Source organism: Hemitrygon akajei, chromosome 21 (genome assembly GCF_048418815.1).
Source record: "Hemitrygon akajei chromosome 21, sHemAka1.3, whole genome shotgun sequence".
NCBI classification, from domain to species: Eukaryota; Metazoa; Chordata; class Chondrichthyes; order Myliobatiformes; family Dasyatidae; genus Hemitrygon; species Hemitrygon akajei.
This window is the reverse complement of record NC_133144.1, coordinates 21,747,853-21,767,310: the sequence shown is the minus strand read 5'-3', so window position 1 is coordinate 21,767,310 and position 19,458 is coordinate 21,747,853. Positions and strand designations below refer to the sequence as shown.

The window sequence follows — 19,458 nt, the reverse complement described above, 5'->3', positions numbered from 1 at the left end:
TATCCTCCATTGGAATTCAGAGCTACGAGAGACAACTCTATAGAACCATTTCAGGTTCTGAGGGGCTTGACAAGTCAAAGGCTGGGAGAATGTTTCCTTCTCTTGGTGGGACTACAGAATCAGGGGCAAGGTTTTGGAGTGAAAGGCTGGCGTTGTAAGACATAAACAAAGAGAAGGCTTGTCCCTTAGAGGGTTGTAAATCTTTGTCCCCTACCCCAAGGAGCTATATATTCAGGACTGGTGTAGATTTATGGACCACTGGGGAGGCAATTGACTAGGAGAACAGGCAAGAAAGTAGAGCTGAACCCAATATCATACCACCCATGACATACTGATGGCAGGAATGGGACTGAGGGCTGAATGGCTTTCTCCCACTCCCGTTTCTTATGTTCTCATGCCAGCCTCGTTCACAATGATAGATAATGCGGGGATTGAGAAAAGAAATTTTGGAACTGGAATTTGATTATTACTGTCACATGTACCAAGGTGAAATGAAAATCTTGTCTTGCATACTATTCATACAGATTAATTTATTACACAGTACATTTGAGGTAGAACAAGTTAAAACAATAACAATGTAGAATAAAGAGTAACAACTACAGTGAAAGTGCAGTGCAGGTGAACAATAAAGTGCAATATTATTACAAAGTAGATTGTGGAGTCAAGAGTCTATTTTATTGTATTAAGGAACCATTTAATAGTCTTATCACAGCAAGGTAGAAACTGCCCTTGAGCCTGATAGTGTGTTCCTTCAGGCTTTTGCATCTCTGCCCAGTGGAGGAGAGGAGAAGGGAGAACGTCTGAGATGGGTTGTTCAAGTGGAATGGAAGTTTTTTTTTTGTAATTTATTTTTTTATTGAAGTTCATCATCAAACAAACATTTCCATAAGATGTATTTCAGACATTGTACATATATATCATATCATCACATATATCACAAATCTCCACAAAGTATTTATCTGAGGTATACACTTATAGAAAAGAGTGGAAAGAAAAATTTGAAGGTCAGCTTTAGGTCCCACAACTTGATCTGTGGTTACACAGTAAGGCAAGGTAGAATATTTCAAGAAAGAATTTATCTAAAATGGACCGTGATCTCCATTGTGCACAGTTGGTGCCTTCCCTATGTGCATCCATCACCACAGGAAGAAACCGTGTTATCTTAGATAAACACTGGCACCTTTGATGGGCTTTGTGATACGATTCTATTGAGTGGTGCACAATAACTTTGCACGATGTGAGCCAATTTCCAGACCAAAAGCTCTCACCTTGCACCTGGCTAATACAGCTTTAAGTTGACAATATGGAAGAGATTTCAACGTGCTCTCTCCAGCACTGGAGTTAAAACCAAATTTGCGGACTTGCCACTCACTTACTGCCTCAAGCACCATCTTCCTAAGTGGAGGAGGTGCCCAAAAGAAACTCAGACGCTGGAAATTGGAAATGAAAACAGGAAATGCTGAAGTACTTAGTCTCTGAAGGAAAAGAAATAGACTAAAGGCTCAGTCTACATATTCCAATGAATTATCTTTGACTTCAAATTTAAATCTCTCTCTATAGATACTATCTGATCTGCTGAGCATTTCCAGCATTTTCTTTTCTTTTATTTTAGATAAAACACCTTCCCAGCTCAGTCAACTCACTCTGAGTTTACTAATGGGAGGAGCAGACAGTCTGACTGAAAGTCCTTCCCTCAGTGGAAGGCACTATGTGATGTGAGGTGGGCTGGGATGTTTCCCCTCTAATCCAACATTCAACTCTCAACTAGGGTCCCATTCCCCTCCCTTCCTCTCTCCCAACACCACCTCAATGTCAGGTGATATCCTTTCAAACCTCACTGCCTTGCTTCTTCAATAAATTATACACTGTCTTCTATGCATAGCTTTTGTATTTTGCCCATTCCCACCCACAAGTACTCCTCACACCTCCATCACAGTGCCAACCACTGAGACCCACAGACAAAGATGATCAGTTGGACTGTGCCAGCATTCTTCAGGGGAACCGAATCAACAACATGCATTGCCAGCCAGGAGTTCTATTGATAACGGAAAAGAATGATGGAAAAACTGCAGATGCCGGAAATCTGAAATAAAATCAGATAATACTCACTGGACCAGGCAGCATCCCTGGAGAGACATACAGGATTTGACATTGGCAATAATGAAGATTTTCCAATATCCAAACCTGCAAAGACGGATCAAGAATGAATCACTCAGACCATCAGACCTTCACTGACATTAATGGCTGCTCTGACTTTAGACTCAACTTCACATTCCCACTTACCCCTATCATCCCTCAGTTTATCAATAATCTATTTCTGATTTTAAAAATATACTCAAAGACTGATTTGAGGGAGAGAGTTCTAAAGATTCACAAGAGAAGAAAAATCTAGATTTTATGTTTTTCAGTCTCCTCTCACTCTTCAAAACCACAGCAAACCCTCATCTAGCCTGTCCAACCTGCAGCCTTAACTCTGCTTCTCTCTGTTCAGAAGTTGCCTGAACTGCTCAACGTGTCTGTTTGTATTTCAGACCTCTACTGGTGTTACAGTCTGCTGCAGGAGCTCAGTGGGTCAGGGAGCATCCATCAGACAAGAGAAATTGCCAGTGTTTCGGGATGAAACCTTGCACCAAGACTGATACAGGGTTTTGACCCAAAACATCAACACTCCTTGCCCCCCCACTCACTGATACTGCTCAATCTACAGCAGATTATGTGTTCAGATTCCACCATCAGCACTTTGTCCCCAGTAAGGTTCGTACCTCTCACATGGTGGATTGGATAGTGGACTACTTGACAGATAGACCTCAGTATGTGCGGTTGGAATACTGTAGGTCTGACACGGTGGTCAGCAGCACAGGAGCGCCGCAGGGGACCGTGCTCTCTCCGGTCCTGTTCACCCTGTACACATCAGACTTCCAATATAACTCGGAGTCCTGCCATGTGCAGAAGTTCGCTGATGACACGGCCATAGTGGGGTGTGTCAGGAATGGACAGGAGGAAGAGTATAGGAAACTGATACAGGACTTTGTGATATGGTGCAACTCAAACTACCTGCGTCTCAATATCACCAAGACCAAGGAGATGGTGGTGGACTTTAGGAGATCTAGGCCTCATATGGAGCCAGTGATCATTAATGGAGAATGTGCGGAGCAGGTTAAGACCTACAAGTATCTGGGAGTACAGTTAGACGAGAAGCTAGACTGGACTGCCAACACAGATGCCTTGTGCAGGAAGGCACAGAGTCGACTGTACTTCCTTAGAAGGTTGGTGTCATTCAATGTCTGTAGTGAGATGCTGAAGATATTCTATAGGTCAGTTGTGGAGAGCGCCCTCTTCTTTGTGGTGGCGTGTTGGGGAGGCAGCATTAAGAAGAGGGACGCCTCACGTCTTAATAAGCTGGTAAGGAAGGCGGGCTCTGTCGTGGGCAAAGTACTGGAGAGTATAACATCGGTAGCAGAGCGAAGGGTGCTGAGTAGGCTACGGTCAATTATGGAAAACCCTGAACATCCTCTACATAGCACCATCCAGAAACAGAGAAGCAGTTTCAGCGACAGGTTGCTATCGATGCAATGCTCCTCAGACAGGATGAAGAGATCAATACTCCCCAATGCCATTCGGCTTTACAATTCAACCGCCAGGAGTAAGATATGTTAAAGTGCCGGGGTTAGGACTCAATGTATTTAAGTAAACTACTTAAGAACTTTTTAAAAGCTATTATTAATGCTTTTTGAGAGAGTGATTTAGATGCATATCATATTTTTACTGAGTTAAGTATTGGATGTAATTAGTTTTGCTACAATAAGTGTATGGGACATTGGAAAAAAAAATGTTGAATTTCCCCATGGGGATGAATAAAGTATCTATCTATCATCTATCTATCTACCTTTGTCTCTCAGCGAGTTCCACATTCACCACGACGCTGAACTCTTCTTCCGCCGGCTCCGTCTTCGAGCCTACTGCTTCGGCAAGGGCTCTCCCACCCCCACCGATGACCCCTTCTCCCGTCTTCAACCCTCCTCCTCTTCATGGACACCCTGCTCTGGTCTTCTTCCTGCTCTGGATCTCTTTATTGCTAATTGCCGACGGGACATCAACCGTCTTGACTTCACCACACCCTGTTCCAATTCCAACCTCACTCCTTCCGAACGCTCTGCTCTCCGCTCCCTCCGCACCAATCCCAACCTCACTATAAAACCCGCTGATAAGGGAGGCGTTGCTGTAGTCTGGTGTACTGACCTCTACCTTGCCGAGGCACAGCGACAACTCGCTGATACCTCCTCTTACTTACCCCTCGATCATGACCCCACTAAGGAGCACCAGGCCATCGTCTCCTATATATCACCAACCTTATCAGCTCTGGGGATCTCCCATCCACTGCCACCAACCTCATAGTTCCCACACCCTGCACTTCCTGTTTCTACCTCCAAGATCCACAAACCTGCCTGTCCAGGTAGACCCATTGTCTCAGCTTGCTCCTGCCCCACCAAACTCATTTCTGCATACCTCAACACTGTTTTATCCCCCCTTGTTCAATCCCTTCCCACCTATGTTCATGACACTTCTCACGCTCTGAATTTTTTCAATGATTTTAAGATCCCTGGCCCCCACCGCCTTATTTTAACCATGGATGTCCAGTCCCTATATACCTCCATCCCCTATCAGGAAGGTCTCAAAGCTCTCCACTTCTTTTTGGATTCCAGACCTAACCAATTCCCCGCTACCACAACTCTTTCCCTTCCCCCCTCTTTCTGCTTTCCGCAGGGATCGCTCCCTATGCGACTCCCTTGTCCACTCGTCCCCCCCATCCCTTCCCACTGATCTCCCTCCTGGCACTTATCCTTGTAAACGGAACAAGTGCTACACCTGCCCTTACACTTCCTCCCTCACCACCATTCAGGACTCCAGACAGTTCTTCCAGGTGAGGCGACACTTCACCTGTGAGTCGGCTGGTGTGGTATACTGCGTCCAGTGCTCCCGGTGTGGCCTTTTATATATTGGTGAGACCCGACACAGACTGGGAGACCGTTTCGCTGAACACCTACACTCAGTCCGCCAGAGAAAGCAGGATCTCCCAGTGGCCACACATTTTAATTCCACGTCCCATTCCCATTCTGATATGTCTGTCCATGGCCTCATCTACTGTCAAGATGAAGCCACACTCAGGTTGGAGGAACAACACTTTATATACTGGCTGGGTAGCCTCCAACCTGATGGCATGAACATTGACTTCTCTAACTTCTGTTAATGCCCCTCCTCCCCTTCTTACCCCACCCTTATTTTGTTTTCCTCTCTCTCTGTCCCTCTCACAATCACTCCTTGCCTGCTCTCCATTTTCCTCTGGTGCTCCCCTCCCCTTTTCTTTCTCCATAGGCCTCCCGTCCTTTCCCATGATCCTCTCCCTTCTCTAGCCTTGCATCCCTTATTGCCAATCAACTTTCCAGCTCTTAGCTTCATTCCTCCCCCTCCTATCTTCTCCTATCATTTTGGATTTCCCCCTCCCCCTTCCACTTTCAAATCTCTTACTATCTCTTCTTTCAGTTAGTCGTGACGAAGGGTCTCGGCCCGAAACGTCGGCTGTATTTCTTCCTATAGATGCTGCCTGGCCTGCTGTGTTCCACCAGCATTTTGTGTGTGTGTTGTTTGAATTTCCAGCATCTGCAGATTTCTTCATATCTGCAGCCATTTGTGTTTCATTTGTTGACGTTGTTTTGGGTTTTATTAGTAGAAATTATAAAATCCAAGCCCAATAACATACTGAGTGCTGTCAAGAGGCTTGGCAAAACTGAAGATGTAGATCTGAGGTGTGAGGACAAAAGAAAGGGCCACAGAGGAACTGATTCTAACAGTGGCTAGTATTATTATGAAAGGCCAAAGAAATTCCTTTCAATTTATCAATTTTCCATTGTTTCACGTTCTATGCTCTTTAATCTAAAATAAAAGTAACCCTTTTTTTCTTATTTATTCCTCTTCAGTGGAGAACAGAATGTTCTAGAAGCTGCAAGTAACGGTGCCTCTGCCTCTATTGGTCTGGTTGCTAACATTGCTGTGAACCTACTTGCATTTTTAGCTATTCTGGAGTTTTTAAATGCAGCACTCTCCTGGTTTGGAGGAATGGTGGACTATCCCAAGCTCAGCTTCCAGGTATGGTCCAGCCTTCCACCTAAATCCATCTGACAGGTCCACCCACACAGACTCCGCCTTTGACCACATGTCACGGAGCGACAACTTCACTCAGTCCAAACTGATGAGAACACAGCTACAGCAAGTAATGGAGACACCCAGTAAAATGACCCACTACATAAACAGGCCCTTCAGCCCAACTGGTCTATGCTGACCAGGATTCCCATCTAATCTAGTCCCATTTGCTTGTATTTGGCCTTTGACCCTCCAAGCTTTCTCTATCCATGTACATGTCCAACTACCTTTCTAAATGTTGTTAATGTACGACCCTCTCTCAACCACTTCCTCTGGCAGTTCATTCCACATAAACACCACCCTTTAGGGCAGGAGTTCCCAACCTAACATCCACATAGCCTTGGTTAATGGTAGGTGTCCATGGCATTAAAAAGGTTGGGAACCCCTGCTTTAGGTGAAAAGTTTTCCTTCAGGTTCCAATTAAATCTCTCCCTTTTCGCCCTAAACCTATACTCTGTATTTCTTGATTCCCCAATCCTGGGAAAAGACAACGTGCATTCACCATGCCTATGCCCCTCATCATTTTTTGTACATTTCTATAAGATCACTATTCATTCTACTGTCCAGTGAAAGAACTCTCCATAACTCAGTCCCTCAAGTCCCGGCAATATCCTCCTAAATATTTGTTGCACTCCTTCCAGCTTGATAGCATCTTTCCTATAGCAGGGGAATCAAACTGAACACGTTATTCCAAATATGTCCTCACTAACGTCTTGTACCGCTCAATATACAGTAACAACCCAACTTCCATGCTGGATGCCTTGAATGATAAAGAGCAGCATGCCAAGAAGCCTTCTTCACCTGCCTGTCTACTTGCAATGCACTTTCAGTGAACCATGTACACGTACTCCTAGGTTCCTCTATTCTACAACGTTCCCGAGGACCCTCCCATTGACTGACTTTCTAGAAACTTGTTCCAGACCACTGGTTGCAGAGCATTCACAGGGCAATTGTTCACATGATACATTCCCTAAAAGGGTGCACACTACATCACATGAGCCACAACATTCGTTACCCATGTCACATTAGACACAACAGATTTAAAAAGACATTTGGATGTGCACCTGGATAGGAAAGATTCAAAGGGGTAAAGGCCAACTGCAGAAAAATGGGTCTAGCTCAGCTGGGCAACTTGGTTAGCATGGATGAGTTGGGCTGAAGGGCCTGTTCCTGGGCTGTGCTAATTCCTGATTTCTTTTGGCAATTAAAGATATAAAGGATGACATCTTGCTGAACAGGACGGCAGAGTCATGAGCGCTACAAGCATCCCCTGCTGATATTTCTTGTTTATTTATTCAGAGAGACAGCACGGTAACAGGCACCTTCCAGCCCAAAGAGCCTGCACCACCCAATTACACCCATGTGACCAATTAAACTACCAAACGTGTACATCTTTGGAATGTGGGAGGAAACCGGAGCACCCAGAGGCAACCCACGTGGTCGCGGGGAGAACGTGCAAACTCCTTACAGACAGCGGCGGTATTCAATCTGGGTTGTTGGCACTGTTAAACCAGCTGCTACGCTATCGTGCTGCCCTAAGTGCCACGCTAATGCCCATATGATGCTATTCAGTGGTACTTGCTATAAGCTCTCTGGCATCCCAGTGCCATTCCTACCTCAATGTTAGCTACTGTACCTCTCCCCCAAATTCATCCCTTATACTGGCTTCACCCTCTCCCAGTGGCAGCAAGCTGCACTTCCTAATCTCTCTTTGGAACACAGAACGCAGAACAGTACAACACAGGATATTGTGCCAGCCTTTCAATCTACACCACTATCAACCTAACCCTTCCCTCCTACGTAGCCCAAAACCCTCCATTTTCCTTTCATCCGTGTGTCTACACAAGAGTCCCTTAAAAGTTCCCAGTTCATCAGCATTCACCACCGCCGTCAGCAGTGCATTTAAGACAATTACCACTGTCTGTAAAATACCCCACCTCTGACATCTCTGCTCCTCTTAAAAGGATGTCCCCTGATATTAGTCATTGTCGCCCAGCTAAAAAGATGCTGGCCGTCTGCTCCATCTATGCACCGTATAACTTTATACACCTCTATCAGGTTGCCTCTCATCCTCCTTTGCTCCAAAGAGAAAAGTCCCAGCTCGCTCAGCCTTTTGGTTTCGAATCCACTCCTGAAATCCCTCCTGCTTTTTTATTTACTGCCTCACATTTATCAACACTTGGCTTCTTTCAACTACCCTACCAAACTTTTTCAGAACTTCAAAGGCTTCCCACCACCACTTTTCTGAAGAAAAGAGCCACAGCCCTCCCTGATAAGTTGCCAGTCAGGTCTGGTTTAAGCTAGGAAGACCACTTCCCCTAATTGCACTGTGAACTCTCTTAGTTTGAGTCTCTAGCTCAGGATGTGGGACACTTTAGTGAGGAATATTTTGTACTGTTTATGCAGAACATTTGCTCCTACATCTTCATGCCAATTGCCTTCATAATGGGAGCAGACTGGAAAGACTCCTTTCTTGTGGCTGAGTTGATTGGAACCAAACTCTTTCTCAACGAGTTTGTGGCTTACCAGCATCTTGCCGAGTACAAGACCAGACGCACGGCGGGTGTACCTGAATTTATTGATGGCCAAAAGCAGTGGATTTCAGTGAGTATGGACTATGTCCAATGTTAAATTTCAGCCAACAAGGAGCCAGGCCCCAAGGAGTTGTTGACAATAATAGGTTGAGGAAAACCTCACCTCATGGATCTGCCTCCAGGAGATCACATTAACTCAAGGTGCCCGCCGATCCTAACATAACTTCGTTAATGCAATGACAAAGATGGTGGGAAGTTTACTAAAGGGTGAAAGTTTTGGGAAGTAGGGAGAGTACGGGTACCTGGTGATGGAGGGGTGGGCAACTGGAATCAGAGGCAGATTTATTATCACTGACTTGGTGTATATGACATGAAATTTGTTGTTTTTCAGTGGCATTTTAGCGCAGACACATAAAATTATTGTAAGTTACAGAAATAATTAAAATTAGAATTAGAATTTATTTAAAACTTACGTCCATCCCACAATGTGAGGGAGTAAAAATCTTTGCATTATGACTCCATCACAATGTACAGACATTTCAATTTAAAAGTCTAATGGCTTGTAGAAAGAAGTTGTCCTATTGCCTGTTGGTCCTGGTTTTAATGCTGCAGTACCACTTGCCAGACAGAAGCAGCTGAAGAAGTTTATGGTTGGGGTGACTGGTGTCCCCAATGATCTTCCAGGCCTTCTTTACATACCTGCTGCTGTAAATGCCCTCAGTGGAGGGAAGTTCACATCCACAGATGCACTGGGCTGTCTATAACGCTCTGCGGTGCCAAGCGATCAAGATTGGTGTAGTTCCTGTACCAGTATGCTCTCAACGATGCTCCTGTAGGTCTTGAGGAATTTAAGGAATAACAAGGTAGTGCTCATGGATCTACGGAACTTTCAGAAATATACTGGTGGAGGGGTTGAAACATTGAGTGTGGATCCAGTACCTTGTCACTATAGTAACATCCGTGGCCCAGATGGTGATGGCCCTCAGTGAAGGAAACCACCCTAACCCTAACCCTAAGGCACCAACTATTGAAGATGCCCTTGATGTTGGGGAGGGTTGTGGCTGGGTCTACAACCTTCTGCAGCCTTTTGTATTCCTGTGCATTGGAGCCTCCATATCAGGCTTAGCCGATACTTTAGCCAATTTGAGCCTGTGCAGCTTTTTTATAATTGTAACATAAATAACCAGAGTATAACTGTAGCAAAGTTATAATATTAATCATCTACTACTGGTATGACCCAGAGCTCGTGTGCCTCTTCACCATAGTGCGGGCGTCAGAATACCCAGTCGTTCTGCACGGTGACTTCCAGTGAAGAGACCAGATGAAGTTTCATTTAGTTTCAACATGTTGGTAACACTTCAGTCTAGGCTGAATTTGTACTCAGGTTCTTTGGCTCAGATCCAAAACACCGCACACCCTATTACCCAAAATGTGAGGAGCATGTATTGTTAAATTGAAGGTGATATTCATTCAAACACAGGGTTAAAACTAAAGCTTTAGGGTAAGGGTGATGGTGGTGGGGAGAACTGAGGAGAAAAGCTTCTATGTAGTGCCCGGTTGGAATCTGCCTGAGGAGTTGTTGAAGGCAGAAAATATCACAACATCTGGATGAGTACTTGAATCACTGAAGCATAGAAGTTACAGACCACGTGTTGGTAAATAAGATTTGTGTAGGTCGGTATTTGAAAGCTGGTACAAACAAGGTGGGCAGAAGGACCAGTGGTGTATGACTCTGTAACCAAGTAGGAACTTTAATTAGAACCTCTAAACCAGGGGATCCCGACCATTTTTTGCCATGGATGCCTATCATTAACTGAGGGGTCTGTGGGCCTCAGGTTGGGAACCCTTGCTCTGAGAAGTCAGAGTGGTGAATGGAGAATGTTTGATTCCTGTTTTATTTTTGTAGCTCAGAGCAGAGACGATATCCACATATGCCCTTTGCGGCTTTGCTAACTTCTCTTCAATCGGTATCATGCTCGGAGGACTCTGTAAGTAGCTAATCACTGACTATGTGCTTATGGCTCCTCAATATAACAAGTTGATCTTTTGTAAGCTTTAGCTGTTCCAAACTGCATCATCAAACCATGCTCGCATATTTTACCTTCTAACAGTCTTACTAACTGTTGTTCTAACAGTCTTAATTTTCGTCTAATTCAAATGCTTCGGGGCAATCTGGAGTTGTAAAGGAGCTTGTGGAAATTCTCTCTTTCTTTCCACATAAGCCCAACAGATGTATTTCCCCTCCTGGCTGGCCTTCTTCACCCACGGGCAATTTCCATGAGTGGCCCCTGGATAAGATGTGGCTGATTTGCAGACACCATATTCCTGGAAGAGGAGGAAGTGGCAAGAATGTGTCACTGGGGAGCTAATAGATTTCTTGGAAAAACATGTTGCTGGGATACAGAGAAATAAGGAGTGAGAATGGATCTGCTGGGATTCTGCTGTTGGAAGCTGACATCAACTGCTATAACTAAGGGATGGTGTAGTAGTGTCTGATTTACACAAGGCAAACAGTAATGGCCAGGTTATCTATTGTTTCTGTAATCAGAGTGAGAAATGTTGGCCAAGATACCAGGAGAAATTCTCTGCTCCCTTTTCCACAGTGTTATGGGATCACTTGCATCCAGCTTGATGGAACAAGAAACCTTGATTAAAAATCTCATCCAAGATATAACACCTCTCACTGTGGCACCTGTTTGGAAGGCGGCCCAAATTTTATGTTTGAGCCTTGAAGGTGAACAGTAGAGAGGGATCCAGCTTGCTCGAACTGAAAAACTTTGCACTCAAAGGGTTTGCAAAGGGCTACTTCAGGAATGGAATTGATTTAAATTTCCTTTAGATTCAATGAAAAGAATTATGTAGAAGACATAGTGTCAATATGCCCAATGTAAATTGTCCATCTCCGAATCAGTAGCTTGTAGATTAATGTCCCACTCTGTAAACCTGAGCAGTTAACTCAAGCTAACTCAGCAGTTCAATTCCATTCAGGAATGAAGCAGTCCATTCATGTATGTTGCAGGACATGGACAATGTCCACTCATGGCTGGAAAATTCCACGTAACATTTGTACTACAGAAGTTTCAAGTAATTACTGTGTCCAACACTTTTCACTGAAATACAATGACATGACATCATCAACCCGCCCCCAAGCGATGACCAGCAACTCAACTCTACCAGCCATATAAACACCATGCGACAAGAGCAGTCAGACTGGGTATCCTGCAGTGAGTGACTCACTTCCATGTGCTGTCCACTCTTAGGAGATCGACATATTCTTTGTAGGGAAACATGAGAGCTTAGCAGTTAGTATAATGCTTTTCAGACTCATTTTTAGGATTGGTATTCAATTCCTGCCACCGTCCGAAAGGAGATTATACGTTCTTCCCCTTGACCATGTGAGTTTTCCTCTGCGTGCTCTGGTATCCTCACACATTCCAAAGACATATAAGCTAGGGTTAGTAAGTTGTAGGCATACAATGTTGGCGCCAAAAGGTTGGCGACATGTGCAGATTACCCCCAGCATATGACGTATTACGTTGGTCAAAGAACATAGAACATGGAAATTTACAGCACATTACAGGCCCTTCAACCCACAATGTTGTGCTGACATGTAGCCTACTCCAGAAACTGCTTAGAATTTCCCTAGCACATAACCCTCTATTTTTCGAAGCTCCACATATCTATCTAAGAGGCTCTTAAAAGACCCTATTGTATCCGCCTCCACCACGGCCGCCAGCTGTGCACTCCCCACACCCACCACTCTCTGTGTGAAAAACTTACCATAGAACTATAGAATCATAGAACACTACGGCACAGAAACAGGCCATTCAGCCTTCCTAATCTGTGCTGAAACTTTATTCCGCTAGTCCCATGGACCTGCACCCAGTCCATAACCCTCCAGACTTCTCCCATCCATGTATCTATCCAATTTATTCTTAAAACTTATGAGGGAGCCTGCATTTACCACGGCAGATGGCAGCTCATTCCGCACTCCCACCACTCTCTGAGTGAAGAAGTTCCCCCTAATGTTTCCCCTAAATCTTTCCTCTTTCATCCTAAAGCCATGTCCTCTCGTATTTATCTCTCCTAATCTAAGTGGAAAGAGCCTACTCACATTTACTCTGTCTATACCCCTCATAATTTTGTAAACCTCTATCAAATCCCCCCTCATTCTTCTATGCTCCAAGGAGTAAAGTCCTAACCTGTTCAATCTTTCCCTGTAACTCAACTCTTGAAGACCCGGCAACATCCTAGTAAATCTTCTCTGCGCTCTTTCAATCTTACTGATATCCTTCCTATAGTTAGGTGACAGAACTGCACACAATATTCCAATTTGTCCTCACCAATGCCTTATACAACCCCACCATAACATCCCAATTCCTATACTCAGTACTTTGATTTATGAATGCCAGGATGCCAAAAGCCTTCTTTACAACCCTGTCTACTTGTGATGCCACTTTCAGAGAATTATGTATCTGAACTTCCAGATCCCTTTGTTCCTCCGCACTCCTCAGTGCCCTACCATTTACCGTGTATGTCCTACTTTGATTTGTCCTTCCAAAATGTAACCCTTTACACTTGTCTGCAATAAATTCCATCTGCCATTTTCTGGCCCATTTTTCCAGTTGGTCCAGATCCCTCTGCAAGCTTTGAAAGCCTTCCTCGCTGTCCACAATGCCTCCGATCTTAGTGTCATCAGCAAACTTGCTGATCCAATTTACCACATTATCATCCACATTACCTCTGACATCGCCTCAGTACCTGTTTCCAAGCACCTTGAAACTATACCCCTTCGTGTTAGCCAGTTCAGCCCAAGGAAAAAGCCTCTGGCTGTCCACACGATCAATGCCTCTCATCATCTTATACACCTCTATCAGGTCACCTCTCATCCTCCATCGCTCAAAGGAAAAAAGACCAAGTTCACTCAACCTATTCTCATAAATTACGCCTTCCAATCCAGGCAACATCCTTGTAAATCTCCTCTGCACTCTCTCTATAGTATCCACACCCTTCCTGTAGTGAGGTGAGCAGAACTGAACACAGTTCTCCAGGTGGAATCTGACCAAGGTCTTATATAGCTGTAACATTACCTCACAGCTCTTGAACTCAATCCCATGGTTGATAAATGCCAACAGAGCGTAGAACAGTTCTTAACAACACTGTCAACCTGCACAGCAGCTTTGAGTGTCCTATGGACACAGACCCCATGTTCTCTCAGATCCTCCACGCTGCCAAGAGTCTTACCATTAATATTACCTTCTGATTTGGTCATTGATGCAAACAGCACATTTCATTGTATGTTTCGATGCTTCGATGTACTTGTGACAAATAACACTAACTTTGATGAAATACATTCTGCTAGACAAGTACAACTCTCTGTGAGTACCATGCCATCCAGGACTAAAGCAGCTCACCGTCGTCCGGATCAGCCGGCCCAGCTCTCTCAGGGAGTTCGGGGATGCTTTATTCAGGGTCAGTTGGTAGTAGATTCGCGGAATCATGAACGTCCGCATGAGCTCGATCTTTTGCAGCGGCTTCAGCTTTGCTGCCTTCAGGCTCTGGAATCACATACCCAGTTTGTCCTGCATCCCATCCATTACCATAAATTCCCTCCACCGTTGGCGCACATTGGCCACGGTGTCCACCACCTATCCTGGTGCAGTCTGAGTCAAGTTTGCATCTTCCCAATGGACTGTTCTTGGAGTTCCAGTTTCCTCCCACATCTCAAAACTGTGCAAGCCAATAGGTTACTTGGCCACTGTAAATTGCCCCTTGAGTGTAAATGTAAGGTAGAAGCTGAGGGGGGTGTTGATGGGAATGTGGGATGAAATGGGATTAGTGTAAAAATGAGAAACTGATATTTGGCACAGACTCAATGAGCCCAAGGGTCTGATTCTATAGTGAATCTCTCAATGACTCTCCATCTATAAATTCCACTGCCATTAGTCACCCTCCCAAACCAATGCCATCTACTGCCAAGAAGGACAATAAGACCTTAAGACATAGAAGCAGAATCAGGCCATTTGGCCCATCCAGTCTGCTCCATCATGGCTGATCCAATTTTCCCTCTCAGCCCCAATTTCCTGCCTTCTTCCCATGTCCCTCCATGCCCTGACCAATCAAAACTCTATCAACCTCTGCCTTAAATATATGTAATGACTTGGCCTCTACAGCTGTCTGTGTCAACAAATTCCACAGATTCACCACTCTCTGCCTAAAGAAAATCCTCCTCATCTCCGGACGCTCTTCTATTCTGAGGCCGTGTCCTCTGGTCCCATGTTCTCCCACCATAGGAAACATCTCCAGGTCTATTCTATCAAGGCCTTTCACATTTGATAGGTTTCAATAAGGTCACCCCTCATTCTTCTGAATTCTAGTGAATACAGGACAGTGCCATCAAACACTCTTCATATGACAAGCCATTCAATCCTGGAATCATTTTCGTGAACCTCCTTTGAACCTGGCAATATGATCTGATCACCCCACCACTTGTGGGTTGCCCTACAAGTCATACAACATCGTCACTTGGAAATATATTGTTGGCCATTCTTTGCCACTAGGTCTAAATCCTGAAATGCTCTCCTTAACAACACCAGAAGGACTGCAGTGGTTCGAGAAAGTAGCTATCTTTCTCGGTGGCAAGTAGAGATGTACAATAAGTGGTGGCCTTGCTCCAAAAAAAAAGATTCTTATAAAGAGTGCCAAGGTCACACTATGCTGTGAGAGTGGGGACACAAGAGGAATTTGGAGCAACACACTGTTACGTATCCCGTAACTGGATCACTTACCAGCAAAGATAGAGAGGTCCACTGAAGTCTGATGGTACCATTTTTAAACATTTTTATTCATAAAGGGGCACAAAAAGGAAGGTTAATACAAACATTTAAATACCATAAGTCGTCAATACTCAATCTAAAGCGCAGGTATAGTAATGATCAATCAGAAATAAGCTCTATCGTTGTCTAGGGGATAATATCTTGTCCATTTGAAAAAATATAACAGTCATTCAAAAAGTCGGCGGGCTTCAGCCTTCTGGGAACCGCTGAGTTTCCCGTGTTGGAGAGAGAGAGAGAGAGATTGGTGAGAAAAGGAACACTTGCCCAGGTCCTTACGAAGCAAAGCTGTGGAATCAGGAGAGCAGGCTTTCCTGTTGTTAGTTAAAAGCGATTGTCCGTGATTCCAGCCACAGACTCCCGATTCGGAATCTAACGCATGTGGCTTCCTTTAAAATGGCTTCCCGCTACGACGGGATCGCTATCGTGTCTCCTTGGTGCGTCTAAAGGGGTCCCCCCCCCCCCCAGACCCTCCTTTATACTTCCTCACGGGATCGCAGGTGTCAATCTCTCTCTCAACCAGCCCACTTTGCCCGAGGGCTTTACACGTGGTCTTCATGAGACAATGGTCAGGGTCGCTTTATTCTGCTTCCTGGTGGAACGTGGTATTCAGCACGTCTCCCTCTCTCTCCCATTTCCTGTGTCTGTCTCTATTCAGCACGTCTCTCTCTCTCTCCCATTTCCTGTGTCTGTCTCTATTCAGCACGTCTCTCTCTCTCTCCCATTTCCTGTGTCTGTCTCTATTCAGCACGTCTCTCTCTCTCTCTCCCATTTCCTGTGTCTATTCAGCACGTCTCCCTCTCCCATTTCCTGTGTCTATTCAGCACGTCTCCCTCTCTCTCCCATTTCCTGTGTCTATTCAGCACGTCTCTCTCTCTCTCCCATTTCCTGTGTCTATTCAGCACGTCTCTCTCTCTCTCCCATTTCCTGTCTATTCAGCACGTCTCCCTCTCTCTCCCATTTCCTGTGTCTATTCAGCACGTCTCCCTCTCTCTCCCATTTCCTGTCTATTCAGCACGTCTCCCTCTCTCTCCCATTTCCTGTGTCTATTCAGCACGTCTCCCTCTCTCTCCCATTTCCTGTGTCTATTCAGCACGTCTCCCTCTCTCTCCCATTTCCTGTGTCTATTCAGCACGTCTCTCTCTCTCGCTTGGGTCATTGACCCCCCCCCCCCCCTTCACTAGGGCTCTTGCGATTCTCGCAAAGGAGGGAGCTGGTATCATAACAACACAAAGTACCAGGAAGAACTCAGCAGGTCAGGAAGCATCTATGGAGGGAAATGAACATTTGACATCTCAGGTCGAGACCTTGTCAGAGATGTTTTCTGGATGATACTTTAAATAAAGCAATACACGTAAAATAATGGAGGAACTCAGCAGGTCAGGAGCATCTATGGAGGGGAAAAAGCAGTCACTATTTCAGGCCACGACTCCTCGTCCGGACTGGAAAGGAAGGGGGAAGAAGCCAGAACAAGAAGGTGGGGAGAGGGGTAGGAGCGCAAGTTAGCAGGTGATAGGCCAAAGCGGGTGAAGGGGAGATGGGTGGGTGAAGGAGGGGGAATAAAGTAGGAAGCAAGGAGGGGACAGGTGGAAAAGGTAAAAGGCTGAAGAAGAGAAATCTAATAGGAGAGGACAGTGGACCGTGGAAGAAAGGGAAGGAGGAGAAGCAGAAGGCAGGTGAAGTGAAGAGAAGGGGTGAGTGGGTATCCAGCATGGGGCAAGGAAGAAGAAGGAAGGAGGGAGGGGAGAGAAATTACTAGAAGTTAGAGAAATCGATGTTCATCCCTTCAGGTTGGAGGCTATGCAGACAGAATATGAGCCAAGACTCTTTCTGTCCTCTTAGCTGAATGGAAAAGACCCCTTGCACTGTTTAAAAAGACAGAGTGTTCTTTTCATATCCTGGCCAATATTTATCCCTCAAAGAAACAACTAAAACTGATTATCTAATTACCAGAGGCTCATTCTTTAAAAATCACTAAGAAATCTATAATGTGCTGTAATTATGCCAAGTTCACATGTTCTACACACGCTCTCTCCACCGTCCCCTTGTCCTGCCCTCTGCAGCTGCTATGGCCCCAAACCGCAGGAGTGACTTTGCGGAGGTCGTTATCCGAGCTCTCATCACCGGGTTCGTCACCTCGCTGGTGAATGCATGTGTTGCAGGTACTCAGCCATGAACTTCCACAAGTCTATCCCCACTCTGCAAAACAGAAGGAATGAAAATCAAATTTCACAGGAAGGACAGAATGCTAAAGATACTATACAGGATGGGCAGCATCTGTGGAGTCAAAAGTGGTTTTGGGTCGAGGACCTTTCATCAGAGCTAGATGGAAATACAGATGGAAGTCAAACCTGCTTTAAGTTGGAGGGTAGGCAGGTGGAGAGCAAGAAGGTCAAGCGATGGGGTGAGTGGGAGGGTTGTGGAGGTTTGTTAATCACAGCTGATCTGTCTGAAATGTGTAAATAGAGCGAGAGGGGAATGGGGGACAGAAGAGAGGGAAAAGACAAAAGCCAGGATAAAAATGGTGGAGACACTCAAAAGGCCACGTAACAAATATGGGGAGACAAACAGCTGATGTTTCAGATTGAAGACTCTGAGAAAGAAAAAAATCATGCTGGAAATAGAAAGAACAATTTACCAGAAACCTGAATTAAAAGAGATTATTGGAAATAACCAGAAAGTCAGGCAGCATCTGTGGAGAGAAAAAAACTGAGTTAAAACTGATTACCTTTTTGGTGCACGATTCATCTTTACTTTCTGTGTTTTAGGGATTTTGTTTGTGCCCAGGGAGATTTTGGACTGCATAAGTTACCTCAATAGCAGCTCCTTTAATGGGACAAGTTCGAGCCTCCAAGACTGCTGTCAGAATCTCTTTGGAAGGTGAGTTCCATTGCTGCTTAGAGCGGAAAGTGGCCAGAGGTGTGCAGATGGATATATCAAATCAAAGCAAAGCAAATACCCATTCAACACTGCTTTTCAATGTCTTTGGCAAAGACCACTTTGAAAGAACATCAATGTAAAATAGTCAACTTGAAATCCATTATAGAACTCAGAAGAAACTGCTTACACCAAGTGAGGAGACAATGAAACTCAGTCATGTTGGAAATGGCATGGATCCATTCAAGGGAATATGAGGCTATACTTACACAAAATTCTGAAAGAACTCAGGAAGTCAGGCAGCATCTATTCAGTGGACTAAGCAGTTGACGTTTTGTGTGAGACCTTTCATCAGGACAGGAAAGAAAGAGGGAAAATGCCAGAATAAGAAGGAGGGGAAGGTTGAGGAATGCAAGCTGGCACGTGATAGGTGCAACCAGGTGAGGGGGATGGTGTCTGTGTGGGGGAGGGGTGAAGCAAGAAGTTGGGAGATGATAGGTGGAAGAGGTCAAAAGCTGAAGAAGAATAAATCTGGTGAGAGAGAAAAGTAGAGCACAGGAGAAAGGGAATGAAGAGGGGCACCAGAGGGAGGTGATGGGCTGGCGAGGAGAAGGGCTGAGAGGGGAACCAGAATGTGGAATGGTAAAAGAGAGGGGGTGGGAAGGGGGAGAAACTACTGTTGGTTAGAGAAATTGATGTTCGTGCCATCAGGTGGGTGAAACCCACGCACCCGTCTCCCCTTCACCTAGCTTCATGAACCGAGATGGAACATATGAGAGGTCGCTCCTCCAGCCTGAGTGTGGCTTCATCATGGAGGAGGCCATGTGTTGACATGTCAGAAAGGAAATGGGAAGTCAAATGAAATGGGCGGTGACCGGGAAATCCCTCCTTCTGTGGCAAATGAAGCGAAGGTGCTCGGTGAAGCGGTTCCTCAATTTATATTGAGTCTCGTTGAGGTAGCAAAGCCTCAGAGGGACCCCCGGGTACAGTAGATGGCCCTGACCTTTGACAGGTGA

At 45.2% G+C, this 19,458-nt stretch overlaps 1 protein-coding gene across 10 annotated transcripts in view; it reads left to right on the top strand.

Annotated features, from left to right (window-relative positions):
* slc28a1 (solute carrier family 28 member 1) overlaps window positions 1–19,458 on the top strand; it is a 97,746-nt gene that overhangs the window by 76,442 nt on the left and 1,846 nt on the right. For all 10 annotated transcript variants that reach the window (XM_073024996.1, XM_073024989.1, XM_073024988.1 and 7 more), the window contains 5 exons: window positions 5,976–6,144; window positions 8,605–8,802; window positions 10,639–10,720; window positions 17,629–17,727; window positions 18,334–18,445. In XM_073024996.1, coding sequence (XP_072881097.1) covers window positions 5,976–6,144; window positions 8,605–8,802; window positions 10,639–10,720; window positions 17,629–17,727; window positions 18,334–18,445 — 660 coding nt within the window. The remainder of the gene's footprint in view (window positions 1–5,975; window positions 6,145–8,604; window positions 8,803–10,638; window positions 10,721–17,628; window positions 17,728–18,333; window positions 18,446–19,458) is intronic.